At 37.4% G+C, this 16415-nt stretch overlaps 1 protein-coding gene across 15 annotated transcripts in view; it reads left to right on the top strand.

Annotated features, from left to right (window-relative positions):
- C2CD5 (C2 calcium dependent domain containing 5) overlaps nt 1–16415 on the top strand; it is a 124700-nt gene that overhangs the window by 60656 nt on the left and 47629 nt on the right. For all 15 annotated transcript variants that reach the window (XM_036759692.1, XM_036759694.1, XM_036759697.1 and 12 more), the window contains 5 exons: nt 1696–1887; nt 3218–3404; nt 4888–5052; nt 9761–9901; nt 13082–13145. In XM_036759692.1, coding sequence (XP_036615587.1) covers nt 1696–1887; nt 3218–3404; nt 4888–5052; nt 9761–9901; nt 13082–13145 — 749 coding nt within the window. The remainder of the gene's footprint in view (nt 1–1695; nt 1888–3217; nt 3405–4887; nt 5053–9760; nt 9902–13081; nt 13146–16415) is intronic.

A 16415-nucleotide genomic window follows, 5' to 3' on the forward strand; every position in this document is an offset into this window, starting at 1 on the left:
ACAATTTTGGCGTCATGATTTTGATCCTTTTTATTTTTTGGCTTTGACTCATTTATTACCATATTCATGTGGGAATATATCCTATTCCAGTTGTTGCCTGATGCCACTGTGGTGTTCTTCTGTTCTAGGACTCAGATTATGGAGATTTGCTAAGTGATGGGGAGAATCCCCATCCTACTTTAAGCTATTACTCACTAATCTAATTATAAACTGCAGGGGAGAGAGAGTGCCATGTGAGGAGTAGCTGTAGCACTTGAGACTCTCTTGCTACCCTTAATCTCTCCTGTATCCCTAGACCTACCTTCTAGTGAGTAAATGAATTTTAAATGATAATGAAGCAGCACAATGCTTCTTAAATAAATCTGTAAATGGTACAGTGACATTGGATAACAAAAGGTTTTTTAAGGTGCTTTTATTTGTATTTGTAAAATATATGTGCTGTTATTGAAGATTAATGATGTCTTAGCAGTGTTTGCATAATTTTGAGTTTTAGTGAGACCCTTTGATTTTGATGTAGAACTTTGCTTTAAAAATAGTGGCTTTTTAGGCTCAGTGGGTAGAGCACCTACCCTGGAGTCAGGATGACCTGAGTTTAAATACGGCCGCAGACACATAGTAGTTGCGTGACCTTGGGTAAGTCACTTAACCCCTATTTGGCTCAAGAAAAAATGAAAACAACAGGAGGTTTTTTTTGTTCACTTCAAATTATCTTTCTTAGTTTTTCTTTTAAGTTATGTGCTTTAAAGTATTTGGAGAAGATTATTTTTTCAGAAACTTTTCTGCATAATAATTTATATTGTTTATATCATACTCATATATGTTATAGAGCAAACATTTATATAGTGCTTACTGTGAGCCAGGGCTTTATGTTATTATCTCATTTGATCCTTGTAACAGCCCTGGCAGGTAAGGTGCTATTATTATCCCCATTGTACAGATAAGGAAAGGAAGGCAAACAAAGGTTAACTGACTTGCTCAGGGTCACACAGCTAGTGAGTGTCTTAGGTCATATTTGAATTCAGGTCTTCCTGACTCCAGGCCCAGTGCTCTAGCACTTAGATTAGAGCACTTAGTTGTTCCTGGATATGTATTAGTCAGCTAATAAAAAAGCAATACTTTCTGTTTCTTACCCCTTAGTTGTTTTTGTGCTTGCTACATGCTGTAATCACAATTTAGAAAAAAAGCTTAAAACATCAAAAAAACCTTTGGGATGGCCCTATTCTACATCATGTCAAAAGTTAGCAAAAATATATGTGTTTGATAGGATATTATTTTCCAGTTATATTAGCTTGTTGCCCTGTAACACTTGGAGAATTTTTAGGTGCCCTAAATCCTGAAGGGTCATGGAACTAGAAGAAAGGACCTTTGAGGTGATCTAATCCAGCTTCCTCATTTTGAAAATGAGGAAACTGGGCTTCAGAGGAATGAAACGTTTTGCTTTAAAGTCACCTTGGTAAAAAGTAGCAGAAAACAAGATTCCAACCCAAGTCTTCTGACTGAGCCCAAGGCTCTTGACCCTCTACCATAAGGCCTCTTGGCTATTTGTAGTTGGTATCCCTTCTGCTTGGTTCACTGTAACAAATAGCATGAATGTTGAATTAGTTTATGTCCATGTAGTAATATGATGTGCATGTATAATTAAAAAGCATACTGCTTTTTTTTCCCAAGAATTCTTTTTTCTTAATGTATTTGTAGACAAGAAGAAAATTTACCTCCTGGTTGTGGATTTTGCCACATACCTTATGATGAACTGAATATGCCATTCCCAGCTCACCTCACTTATTGCTACAGCTGCAGAAAGCAAAAGGTTCCTGATGTTCTTTTTACAACAATAGATCTTCCTACTGATGCAACAGTTGTAGGAAAAGGTTGTCTTATTCAAGCCAGGTATGTTTATCAAAGCAAGAGAGAATTAATTAATTTCTTTGTATGTTAAGCATAGCCCATACAAATTACATTTAAGGTTAGAATTTTTTGTTCATTAATATGGTAGTTGAACCTATGGGAGCTAATAGACTCGTTGAGAGAGACCACGTAGAGAGAGAAGTGGGTCCGAGACAGAGCCAGGGAGTAAGCTTACGCAGAGGGATGGGACACAAATCATGATCCACCAAAGGAGTCTGAGGAGGAGGGTCCAGTCAGATAGGAGATAATCAGAAGACAGAAGTGTCGTGAAAACTTAGTGCTGAGAGAATACCCGAGAGAATAGGTAGGAGGAGGGTAGTCAGCAGTGTCACATAGGAGTTTGAGGACAGAAAAGACTGTCACGTTTCTGTTAAGAAATTCTTTTGAGGGATGAAGTTGGAAGCCAGCATTACAAAGGATTGAGCAGTAAACATGAGTTGAAAAAATGGTGCTATCTAGCAAAGACAGCTTTTTCTGTGTTGGCTGTGAAAAGGAGGAGAGGTAAAGGATTAAAGCATGAGGGGATGGCACAACTGATTGAAGGGTCTTAAGGATTGGGGAGACCTGACCAAAAAGTAGTTATTTGTGTGGGTTAGTTTAAGTGACATCTCTTATGAGAGTGGAGAAAATAATGTGAATGATGCTGAGGTGACTTAAACTATAGATTTGGGGTGGAGGAAGTACTCACTTTGGAAAGTTTCAGTGTTTTCAGTGAAATATGAGATGAGGTCCTCTACTTGGGGCAGAAGAGTGGCTTGGGTTACTTGAAAAGAGGTCTATTCTCCAGAGGGGAATTAGAAGGTCATTCAGGGAAGAGTGAAAGGATTAGAGTACAGCATTGAGGGCCCAGTTCAGATTACATAACATAAATTTGTAGGGATTTTGTCATCTGATAATGTGATTTTCTCTCTTGGCATTTATCAGCATTTGAACAGGAGCTACAGCAGGAGGAACAACTGACTGAGAGCAGTAGATTTGTGAGAGGAACATGGGGTTGGAGTTTGGGAAGGGATGGGCACGAGACTCACAGGGAGAAGACTGTGAAGTTGAACTGGTTAATGCTAGGGTCAAGATTTTGAAGGGAAGAAAGTGATGTTTGTGTATGTCTTTTCTTTCCTGTTAGATTGTGAGCTCTTTACAGACAGATTATATCTTAATTTATCTTTGTGTTTCAGGTATGTCAAAGTAGCATACACATAGTAGAAATTTCATATTTCTTGAATTGACTAATAAAATTTCAACATTTTTTGAGATTCTTCTGTTCCCTTGTTGAAGAGAGCAATGTTAACTAAGTAAATTCATTTCTTGACAGGTTATGTCGCTTAAAAAAGAAAGCTCAAGCAGAAGCAAATGCTACCGCTATCAGCAATTTGTTGCCGTTCATGGAATATGAAGTGCATACTCAGTTAATGAATAAGCTGAAACTCAAAGGAATGAATGCTTTGTTTGGACTAAGGATTCAGATTACAGTGGGTGAAAATATGTTGATGGGATTAGCAGTAAGTTTAAATTTATTTGAATATTTTGTGATTCTATAGTTGTAGTAGATTCTGTTCAGGTAGTAGGTTAAGTTCTTCGCTTTTAGATCTGTGTAGTGAAATAAGTCCATACACTACCATACCAATATCTAGGGATAATTTAAACTGAATCTTAGGTCTAAGAATTAGTGTTCGCGAGTATCATAGGGGCCCCCAGCACCTCACAATTAAGTTGTGGCCAACTGGCCATAACCATACCAAGGCCATGTTTACGATGCTTTAATGTTTGGAGCTCATTATCTGAGACAGTCAGTAATTTTGGCCACCCCTCTTATGGACATTTCTTCGTCACAAAATTTGATTAAATGCTTTATTTTTTATATTTTTACTAGAAAAATGATTTAATAAGATATTTGAGGGGCATTGTCATTTCTTAGGTAGAAAACTGGACTTGTTGAAGCACATATACTTCAGGGAAACCACTATAGTCAACAATAGAAGGTATAGTGAAATAGATCTGGTCCATTAACTCAATGAAATGTGAGAAATTGAAAATTAGGGAGCATGTATCGATTTCCTTTTTTTTCTCCATTAATTCCTATTATAAAATGATGTTTTATAATGAAGATGTCAGTGGAGAATAAAGTCTACTGCTGGCAGGCTCAGCTGGCCTTGTATCACAGTTAAAGTTAAGAGGACATAAACTGAATGTCAGAAAAAAGTTGGTCACTTGAAACCCAAGACTATGGTTACACATCTTGTACTCAGGTTTCCTATGGTTGAATCTTATAGAAATTTTCATTTTAGAGAAGTCATCAAGTAGTTCTTTAACTGTACGTCCTCAGTTAACGAGTACCAAATTTGTTTCATACCGTAAATTCGAAGTCCAGTATATCAAGTCAGGAAGAGATATTGGTAGTTAATACACATAAATCTTGAATAATAAGATTTTGTCTTGCTGTATGTAAAGAAAATTTGTTGTGTATTTTAATTGTATCTTAGATATTTATAATGATTAATAAAGGCAAATTGAGTTTAAATTAAAATTATTAGATAATTAGAAATATTTGGAGGAGAAAAAAGGATTTTATTTTATCCTTCAAAAGCAATATGAAATCTCCTTTTTCTGCCATCTTCTTGCTGTCCTTATTTTGACATATATCATCACATGTTAGTATTTAATTTATTTTGTACTATTCTCTAATTGTTTTATATATGCATAATTCTTATCATAACTAGATTGTTAGGTCCTTAGGAAACTGTGTCTAGGTATTGTGAGGAATACAGAAGTACTGTGGGTGGATTTTTTAAAATTCATTTTTGTAATCAAGTACAGTGTTAGCCTAATGTAGGCTTGATTTTTTAAACTTAAATTTTAAAATAATATTTGTGTAAATTAATTGACCCGTTCTTTCTTGGGACATATCAGAGGGCCAGAAAATTTCTTTTTTACTTTGCATTGTTAAAGGGACATTCTGTCTTTTTCTGCCCATTTTTCCCCAAGTCTGCAACAGGTGTATATTTAACAGCATTACCAACCCCTGGTGGTATCCAGATTGCTGGGAAGACACCAAATGATGGTTCATATGAACAACATATATCTCATATGCAAAAAAAGATAAATGATACAATAGCTAAGAACAAAGAGCTCTATGAAATCAATCCTCCTGTAAGTAAAATCTATAATGAAACTATTTTATCTTTTTATACTTACCTATATTTCTGTATTATTTTACCTTAAATATATCTATATAACATGAAGTTATACACACACACTATAGCTTTTGACTATCATTTCACTTGCTGCCTTAAAGTCACTACTTAAGATTGATGTACTAGTGATTTGGAGGAAGAAAAAGTACTTGGATTTTATTTCCTTCTTTCATTATCATATATTGAATCTATCCTTTTCTCACTGAGTTTGCAAAAGTTGTAGATGTGTCCGAAGCTCTGGGTCCATATTAATCTTCATTTAATAAAAGAGATTGTGAAAATTATTTTATAGGGCTAGAAAAAAACAATAACAAAATTCATCTGGAAGAACAAAAGGTCCAGAATATCAAGGGGATTAATGAAAAGAAATGCAATGGGAGGTGTCCTAGCTGTACCAGATCTTAAATTGTATTATAAAACAGCAGTAATCAGAACTACTTGGTACTGGCTAAGAAATAGAGTGGTGGATCAGTGAAATAGGTTAGGTACACAAGACACAATAGTCAGTGACTATAGTAATCTACAATTTGATAAATCCAAAGACTCCAGCTTCTGGGATAAGAACTTGGTATTTATCAAAGACTGCTGGGAAAACTGAAAAAGTACGGCAGAAACCAGGCATAGCCCAACATCTTATACCGTATACCAAGATAAAGTCAAAATGGATACATGATTTAGATATAAAGGCTGATGCTATAAGCAAACTAGGAGAGCAAGGAGTAGTTTACCTGTCAGATTTATGGAGACGGGAAGAATTTATGACCAAACAAGAGATAGAGAACAGTATGAAATGCGAAATGGATGGTTTTGATTACATTAAATTGAAAAGTTTTTGCTCAAACAAAACCAGTGCTACCAAGATTAGAAGGGAAGCAGAAAGCTAGGAAACAATTTTTACAATCAGTATCTCTGATAAAGGCCTCATTTCTAAAATGGAGAACTGAGTCAAATTTATAAGAGTACAAGTCATTCCCCAGTTGATAAATGGTCAAAGGATGTGAACAGACAGTTTTTAGAAGAAGAAATTAAAGCTATCTATAGTCATATGAAAAAATGCTCTAAATCACAATTGATTAGAGAAATGCAAATCAACTCTGAGGGACCACATCACATTTATCAGATTGGCTAACATGACAAAACGGGAAAATGATAAATATTGGAGAAGATGTGGGAAAATTGGAACACTAATGCGTTGTTGGTAGAGTTGTGAACTGATCCAACCATTCTGGAGAGCAATTTGGAACTATGCCCAAGGGGCTAGAAAACTGTGCATGCCCTTTGACCCAGCAATACCACTTCTAGGGCTGTATCCCAAAGAGCTAATAAAAATGGGAAAAGGACCCACATGTACAAAAATATTTATAGTAGCTCTTTTTGTGGTGGCCAAGAATTGGAAATTGAGGGGATGCCCATCAATTGAGGAATGGCTGAACAAGTTGTGGTATATGAATGTAATGGAATACTGTTGTGCTATAAGAAATGATGAGCAGGAGGACTTCGGAAAAACCTGGAAAGACTTCTGTGAACTAATGCTGAGTGAAATGAGCAGAACCAGGAGAACATTGTACAGAATAACAGCCAGATTGTGTGATGATTGACTTTGATGAACTTAGGTCTTCTCAGCAAAGCAAGGATCTAAGACAGCTCCAAACGACTCATGATGGAAAATGCTATCCACATCCAGACAAAGAACAATGGAGTCTGAATGCAGATTGAAGCATACAATTTGCTTGCATAAGAAGCCATATTTGTACACCTCCCCCCCACCCCCATACATTTAATTTTTTTTTTGTTAGATTTTACCTTTCGACTGTCTCCCTCTCTCCCTACTCAGAGCTAGAGAATGCCACCATTTAACATATGTATGTATGTCTGTGTGTATATACATACACAACATATGTAAGGGCAAGCAAAGTGGGACTTTTTTACTGTTTTATCTTTTGTGGTGCTTCTCAGCACTTAGGCAATCTTGTGCCTTTAGATTGAGTCTTGCTTTTGTTTGTCAGAAGGCCCACACCCCTTTGGTCACCAGAGGTGTGAAGCCCTTGAGAGGTGTGAGAGTTTCTCTGACCCTGAAGAAGCGTATATATACTCTGAGGTTAACATTTTGTTTAAAGGCTCACTTATTAGATTGTTCTTGTAATTTGGCCAGATGAAACTTTGGGTAGCCATTAAGGAGCTGCCCGGCTTTGAAAACCCAGATGTTGGTGCTTCTGTCTCTCACAACTGTGTATGTATTGCTCTGGCTGACAGATAGAAGCCTATCTGTTGATTTGTGTTATTTTGCTGCTTATAATTTCTGCTTGTAATTTCTGTTTGTATTTTCTCTGAAGTTCAGGGTGCTGCCTTTTTCCCCTGAGCTAAGTGAATGATATATGTATGTTTAATTAAAGTGAGATTGTAAACCCCTTAAAGTTGCTTTCCTTAGAAAAGCAGATCAAAGAACCTGTGCTAGCAGCTCTCCCATGTGCTAGTGTTATTGGTCTTACACAGCCACAGTAGCGGCAAGTAGTGTTGTTGTTAGAACATACCAGGCATACTTTTATTTATCAGTGTCTCTCTCTGGTGGAGCATCTTCCTTCATAGGTCCTTTGTAATATTTATAATACTCAGAATAGCCTTTTTTCAAACAATATTGCTATTACTGTATACATAGTATTCTCTTGGTTCCGCTCATTTCACTCATTGTTATTTCATGCAAGTTTTTCTAAAATCAACCTGCTCATCGTTTCTGACAGCATAGTAATATTCCATCACAATCATATACCACAACCTGTTTAGCCATTCCCCAATTAATGGGCATCCCCTCAATTTCCAGTTCTTGGCCACTACATTTTATATTTTTAATCTTTAGAGCATAAATATTTATCTGATTTTAAGAAAAGTCACAATAGGGAGGTAGAACATAGCTTTTTGTCGAACATACCTTTATATACATATAGTCTAGGTAATTTGGACACTTGGTATTTGTGTTTTTCTGAAACAGTTGTTCCAACCTGAAAATGTGTCTAGTAGACACATTAGTCCCATAAGTTTATTAAACTTGTGTAGGTGTTTTCAAAGGTCATGATATTAAGGCCTTTTAAATTAAGTATTTGTATTGATGTCTATATACAGCAATACTTTGCCCTCTGGGCAAATAAAAGTATTTACCTATTCTAGTTCTCTTCCATTCTGTTATATTAACTGAATGTTTGTAAGATGTTATAATTTGCAAGCTATATTTTTTACAGTTTTGTACAGATGTATCTAGGTATTCCTATCTCTCTTTCACCAAGATAACTCTGCTCCTTTGGGTCTCATTTTATTTATTTATAAAATGTTAGACTAGACCAGAGGTGGGGAACCTGCGGCCTCAAGGCCACGTGTGGCCTTCTAGGTCCTCAAGTGTGACCCTTTGACTGAATCCAAATTTCATAGAACAAATCTCTGTAATAAAAGGATTTTTTTCAAAAGGCCCTACCCAAAGCCCTAGACAGCAACATGTAGCCTCAAGGCCACAGGTTCCCCACCCCTGGGTTAGACTCTGTGGTTTCTATGGACCCTTCTACTTCCAACATTTATATTCTGGAATGTGCATACATACAAGCACGTTAGGCCATGCAGTTACAAAATTAATAAATTAAGGTCTTATTTTTACTCTTTTATCAGTCCTAATGATTTATTTGCATTAAGTTTTTCTGCCTTAGTCTTTAGTAGGTGTGAATAAAAGTTTTTTTTAAATTAACAGAAATATCTATTTTATTTGTTTTACATTTTAGAATTGGGAAACTGTTAATTTATCAGATAGGATCATGGTAAAATAAATTTGTGTATTTCATCATAGTAGCACACTTAGTACAGTGTTGTTTATCGATTTCCAACTGATACCTAGCTAAACATAGGCTATCGTGTTGGATGATAAGAATTTTATATGTTGTTGTGTAAATTGTTTTCTTAGTTCTAGAGAGTAACCATTCTAAATTAGGTTAGAGTATATCAGATTTCAAATAGTTTCATAGATATTGCTGCCATGTATTCCTAACAAATAGTACTACCAAATAAATTATCATAAGATACACACAGGTAATTTTAAAATTTACTGCCCAAATAATTTTTTTATCTATATATTCTTCATATAATGTATGTATGTACAAATATGTACCTATTTATGTATAAGTGACCTTTCAGATCCTATAACTTGTACCACATCCTTGGAGTTTTTCATACAATGGTGATAGATTTGTAGGAATATACATTCTCTTTCCTTGGTCTGTCTTGTGACCCATGCATGGTATTTGCAGGCCAGCTGAACAGGTTGCAGGTATTTTTTGTGGCCATGTAACAGAGAAAAAACTAAGGAACACATTCATGTCCTCATTTTATTTTTTTTTCTCCAGGGCTCGTATGTCTCTCCCAGAATAGGTGCTTGATAAATATTTGTTGAATTGAAATGAGTACAATAGAGACAACCAGGCATAATAAATTACTGTGGAGATTGAGCGCTTAAATTTTACCAGCAGAGAGGATTTATTAGGCTCCTACCTTGGAGGTGTTTATTGCTAATGGAGAATGAAGAAAATTCTCAAAGGAAAACCTTTCTGATTGGAATATTTATACCCACTTTATTTTTCTCTGTTATCGAAAATGGAAAATTACGTGATATAATATGTTCTGTATTTCAGGAAATACCTGAAGAGATAATAGGATCTCCCATTCCAGAGCCTCGGCAGCGTTCGAGACTGTTGCGGTCTCAGTCTGAAAGTTCTGATGAAGTTATAGAACTGGATCTCTCACATGGGAAAAAAGATGCCTTCGTACTAGAGGTATTCCTGCTATGCTATGTTTTTTAAAAACATTTGGGAGAAAAAAGTCCAAATTATTTTCATTGTTTTCTAAATTGAGGTAAAACACTAACAGTTTTATATTATAAAGTGGGTTTAAAGTACTAAGACAGTATAGCAGTTTATATTTTAGTAATACTAGGAAGAAATTATTAAAATCATAAGTGGCCCTTTTTGTGCTACAGTTACAAAATGACTGAATATGTTATTGGTGCTATAAAACCAGGTACTTCAATTGAATCATCCTTGTTTAGGTTTGTTTTCATAAAACTGGAAATAGAAAGGCAGAATAGGAATCTGAACTTTCTAAGCTAGTTGTAATCATTGTAGAGTTGTATTGTAAAGCTCAGTATCATTGAATCATGAAAAACCTGGAGGTAGAAAGTACTTCTGAAGTCATATAATCCTACTCATACATGAACAAGACTCCTCTCTACAAAACCACCAACAAATGGTCTAGCAGCTGCATGAAAACTTTCAGGGGGAAGGGGTAGACTCCACTACTTCTCCAGGTTGTTCATCACACTTTGGGACTGATAAAATTGTTAGGAAGTTTTTCCTCACATCCACCCTTCTATCTTCTCTCCCTATTCCAGTCCTTCCCCTCCCCACCAACAGGCATTGTCCAGGGAAGTAACTTCTTGTCAGGAGGTGCAGCCTCACCACTGCTTCTGCAGGTGCCATGGGCCCTCCCTCCTCAACAGCCATACCTACTTAAGCCCAAGAAAAGAAAGTTCTCTATGCCAGAATCCTTGGTCACTATCAAATGGTTCAATATAAAAAATTGATGTGATTTTATTAAAGGAAATTACACTGAAAATGCACTATCATCTGTCTCCATCCCACTTTTAACTGAAACCTCCTACATATGATGTCTTCACCTGTTAGAATATGAGCTTTTTGAGAGCAGGAGGTCTTTTTCTCTTTGTGTCCCCAATACTTAGTACAATTCTTTGCATATGTTAAGCAGCTAAAATGCTTTTTCATTTATTTATACCCTAAATCTGACTCTGTACTTTCCCCTCATTGCTACTAGTTCCCAGAATCACAAAATTTCAACATTAGAAGGGATCACAGAGGCTATTTAGGCCAACCTTTTTTTGAATAAGAATTGCTACTACAACATCAGCAACAAATAATCCAGCCTTTATTGAAGACCTCTATTGAGAGGGAACCCAGAACCTCTTGAGGCAGCTCTTTTGGACCCGTCTGATTTTAAAAAAGTTTTTCCTTACATCAAGTTGAAATCTGTCTTCCTTTAGCCTCCGACTTATTGCTCATACTTCTACCCTCTGAGACCAAGCAGAGAAGATTTGATCCCAATTCCTCAATAGCTCTTAAAATATTTGAAGACAGCCCTCCCTCCATTCAAAAAAAAAAGTCTTTTGTCATGGTCCCCCAATGGCTAAACATTTCCAGTTCCTTCGACCATCCATACATGGCATGATCCTGGTCTCTGCTCTGGGTACTCTCTATCTTAATCAGTTTCTTCCCTAATATGTGGTACCAGATAAAAATTGATCAGGTTAGAGTATCACTTTTCTTGCTATAGAAACGATGCCCTTTTTAATGTAGCCTACCTCTCAGAGTTGTTGCGAGGTTCAAAGGAGATAATGTTATAAAGCACTTAGTTCAGTGCCTGGTATACCTAATAAATGAGTCTGGCAATATATGCAATGTCCTGAATCCACAATTCTCTGCTTCTGCAAAGGAGAGACAGAGGTACATTTGCTCATTTCTTTGGGATAAGTTTGGTCATTGTAATTACAGTGATAGATTTTTGTTCTTTCCCTTTTCATTGTAGTCATTGTGTATATTGTTTCCCTGATTCTGCTTATTTCAGTTTTCATCAGTTCATAAGTCTTCCCATGTTTTCTTATTTATGGCCATCATTTCTTACCACACAATAATATTCTATTACATTAGTGTACCAGTTTCTCTGGGAGAGCGACCAACTTATGCTTTGTACATATAGAGCTTATATTTCACCCTGATGGAAACACCTAGACATCAAATTCTTTGTAGGTAACTGAAAACTTTCCCTTGCCCTTCATACTTGAATCACCATTCTCTAGCTCCCACCATTCTTATTTGTAGCTGTTCTAGATAACACTCATGGCAAATTGGTCCATCTATGTGTCATACATGTTTAACGTTCTGTGGGTTTAGTCAGTTCCTGGAGAGCTTAAATTTATTCATGGTGTGCTTTATGCCTTTTCTTGTGATATGATATTAACTTTCTCAGATCTGCCTTTGCTTGGCAGTTAGATTGCCCTAATGCAAAAATCTTAATCTGAAACACAATAATTAGGAGGTGGATAGGTAAAAATTTTCTAATGTTGGAAAATTCAGGAACAGAGAGAAAAAACAGTGGCTAGCATTTGGGTCAAGATTAACAGGGCAGAAATAAAATCAATATTGTCACTTGGAGTATATTAATAGACCACCTGAGAACAGAGAAAATAGATCACTTTGAGGGAGAGATCATAAGCCTTCTGTATAAAAGAGGAATTAAACTTGTTCTGCTTGCCTTCAAAAGACAGCAAGAGGAGCGATGGATGGAAGTTTTGAAGAGGCACATAGGTGTGATGTCAGGGAAAACTTTCTAATGATTAGAGCTATTCTAAAGTGGAATGGGGTACTTTGGAAAAGAAAAGCTTTTCCTTCTTTAAGGAAAATCACCATTTGTCAGGTATGTTGTTGAAGGGATTTTTTAAAGTGTAAGTTGAACTAGAAGGCCTCTGAGGTACAGTGATTCTGTGGTACTGTTGATATGAGTACTTACTCTCTTTGATAGAGTGTGTTAGAACTCATCCAGACCTTCTCATTCCCTGTTACCCTTTTGTCTTTCCTTCTATTCTCTGACCCATCTTCCATTCAGCTGCCAACCTACCTTGTTATAACACAGGTCTCTCCTCCACAATTGTCCATGGCACCCCATTAACTGTAGGATTCTTTCACAAGCTGGTCGTATCTCTTTCCAGCCACATATATCACCCCTTCTGTTTCTAAGCAGAAGTCTTACCTGTGGAAGAAAAAAATGATCATTTCATGAGGAAATTGTCTGTTTTTCAACATTTAAGAGAATTTTGAGGTTTTATTTTACACTTAACTATTATGTATTATTTGTTATTTTAACCTTGAATCATAAATTATTTTAAGATTGATGACACAGATGCCATGGAAGATGTACATTCTTTACTTACAGATGTTCCTCCACCTTCAGGTAAAAAAATTATATCTTATCTTTATATTTTCGATTTTAAAGTATTTCCTTGTTTTTTATGCTTCATTTCATAATGCTTTTATTGATAAACTGATTTTAATAGTTAGATTTAGATGGCTTCTCCAGACCTTTTGAACACTATTCTCAGAACTCCTGGGTGGAGTCTATTTCATCAGGACGACATTGGTTTATGTATGGAGGGAATGCTGAGCAAGCTCAGTCTTAGAGAATTGGCTAATGCAGCTAAAGGAAGATTAGGGAGATATTATGATGAAGATAGTTCGTAACATCTTAATCATATTATTATTACAACATTATTTGAGGCATACCTATAAAATGAAGGAGTTGGACTGGATGAGTCCTTCTGGATGAATTTTTATGATACTACGCTAAGGAAAAATTTGGTGATTCTGGTATAATATATAGGAAAAAGAGGGTGGTAGATGGAAGAATTATCTGGACAGCAATTTAAATGTATGGAAAATATTAGGGTTAAAAAATAGGGATCCCATCTATCAGTCTAAGTTTTTTCTAAAGAGTAAGAAGCAACAGAAATCATGATCCTCAGTTTGGAAGAAACCAGTCTTTGCAAAAAAAGTCCTTATTATGTAAACGTTGCCTAATGGATCACAATGTTAGAATAGTAAATATTCCCAAGGATTCAGATATGTGTAATATATAGCATCTTTAATTTATGTCTAAAGAGATGCAGTTCTTTTTAGTCAACAAACATTTATTGAGTTCCAGTTGTGTGCAGAAGACTATATTGGATGCTGTTTAGCAGTAATGTAAATGTTTATTTTCCATCTTTGAAAGAATACATTAAGAACATTTTGCCTCTTTGTCCTTTAGCACTTTGAGTTGAAAGTTGTGTCATGTTGCTCAGTACTAAGAAATATTTTTTTTTACTAGCCTTTCAAATAAAATGATCTTTAGAATCTATTTTTTAAGATTACTGTTTACCTTCATTACTTTTGTTTGCAAAAGCATGTACTGAATAAACAACTACTCATTGAGCCTGTTGCTAAGCTTTGGGGAAGAAACAGAAAAGGAATAAATTGCATGGTTTTATAAAGCTTAGGGATTTTTAAAGGAAGATTTGGGGAGCAGGGAGCTTATGGCTGTTTTCAAGTATTTGTAGGATTGTCATATAGAAGGGGGAGTACACTTGTTCTTCTTGCCTCCAGAGGAGAGAATTGGGTTAAAGTTGCAGTTTTCAGTTCAGCAGGCATGAGTTAAGTACCTGCTCTGTGCCAGTCACTGTGCTAGGGGTGGGCACGAAAAGACAATATTGAAAGCTCCTCAAGGAGCTTATTACATTCCATTGGTGAAAATAGCCCACTATAGATGGCGGCTGGAAAGCAGGGACTTGCTTAAGCTCCCCCCCAGGTCCCTCTAAACACCTATAAAAAATGGCTCTGAACAAATTCTAGAGCTGCAGAACCCATGAAATAGCAAAGGGAAGCAGGGCTCCAGCCCAGGACAGCCTGGATGGTTGCTGGGAAGGGTCTATTACACGGAGCTGGGATCAGAACAGAGCCCAGCATGGGTTGTGCCAGGACCAACCAGACTGGGAGCCGGGCGGAACAGGCATAGCACCCTGAATCAGTGAGCTATGGCAGTTATCAGACTTCTCAACCCACAAACACCAAAGACAACAGAAGGTTAGTGGGAAAAGTCTCTGGGACAGAGTGAAAGGAGTTGACAGTCGGCCACTGCCCCAGGAGCAGCAGAGGTGATATGGCTGTGAGTCTGCTTCCAGAGCTACAGCTTCAGTTGCCTCTGGCCCCAGGTCCACCTGATAGGAGGAATTAAGCAGCGAATTAGAGCAAGAGTACAAAGCCTGCTTTGCCCTGCCTGGATCTGGGCCGCAGTCCTGGTTGGCAGTTCTTAGGAGAGAAGAAGTGCCGGTGTGGCAGAGCTTGCTGTGTAGAAGTAGCTCTGAAAACAACAGCGCAGCCCCTCAAGCTTGGGACAAAGTACTGTCTACTCTGCAAGCAGTTGTACCCCGACAAAAAGCTGAAGGATCAAGCAGTTGGCTGGGAACATGAACAGGCAGCGAAAACGGTCTCAGATTCAGACTCAGACTTTGGAATCTTTTTTTGGTGACAAAGAAGACCAAAACATACAACCAGAGGAAGTCAACAAAGTCAAAGAGCCTAAATCAAAAGCCTCCAAGAAAAATATGAATTGGTCTCAGGCCATGGAGGAGCTCAAAAAGGATTTGGAAAAGCAAGTAAGAGAAGTAGAGGAAAAATTGGGAAGAGAAATGAGAATGATGCAAGAAAACCATGAAAAACAAGTTAATGACTTGCTAAAGGAGACCCCAAACAATACTGAAGAAAATAACACCTCAAAAAATAGACTAACTCAAATGGCAAGAGTTCCAAAAAGCCACTGAGGAGAAGAATGCCTTGAAAGGCAGAATTAGCCAAATGGAAAAGGAGGTCCAAAAGACCACTGAAGAAAATACTACCTTAAAAATCAGATTGGAGCAAGTGGAAGCTAGTGGACTTTATGAGAAATCAAGATATTATAAAACAGAACCAAAGGAATGAAAAAAATGGAAGACTGTGAAATATCTCATTGGAAAAACCACTGATATGGAAAATAGATCCAGGAGAGATAATTTAAAAATTATTGGACTGTGGGGTGGAGCCAAGATGGCAGCTGGAAAGCAGGGGCTTTCATGAGCTTCCCCCCCCCAGGTCCTTCCAAAAATCTATAAAAATGGCTCTGAACATATTCTAGAACTGCAGAACCCACAAAATAGCAGAGGGAAGCAGGGTTCTGACCCAGGACAGCCTGGATGGTCGCTGGGTAAGGTCTATCTAACGGAGCTGGGAGCAGAGGGGAGCAGAGCCCAGCGTGGGCGGTGGCAGGACCAGGCAGACCAGGAGCCGGGTGGAATAAGCCCTAGCGCCCTGAATCAGTGACCTGTGACAGTTACCATACTTCTCAATTCACAAACACCAAAGACAACAGAGAAGGTTAGTGGGAAAAGCTGCAGGGGACAGAGTGATAGGAGTTCTCCTTTGGCCACCCACCCCAGGGACAGTGGGGGTGGTGCAACTACAGAACTACAGCTGCAGTTATTTCTGACCACAGGCCCACCTGGTGGGAGGAATCAAGTGGTGGATCTGATCGGGAGTACAGAGCCTGCTTAAAATCTGAGTCCGGTCAGGGTTGGTGGTTCTTGGGGGAGGAGGAGCACTGGTGTGGCAGAGCTGGCTGCATAGAAATAGCTCTGAAAGCAATAGCACATCCCTC

Source organism: Trichosurus vulpecula, chromosome 5, assembly GCF_011100635.1.
Source record: "Trichosurus vulpecula isolate mTriVul1 chromosome 5, mTriVul1.pri, whole genome shotgun sequence".
In the NCBI taxonomy this organism is placed as follows: domain Eukaryota; kingdom Metazoa; phylum Chordata; class Mammalia; order Diprotodontia; family Phalangeridae; genus Trichosurus; species Trichosurus vulpecula.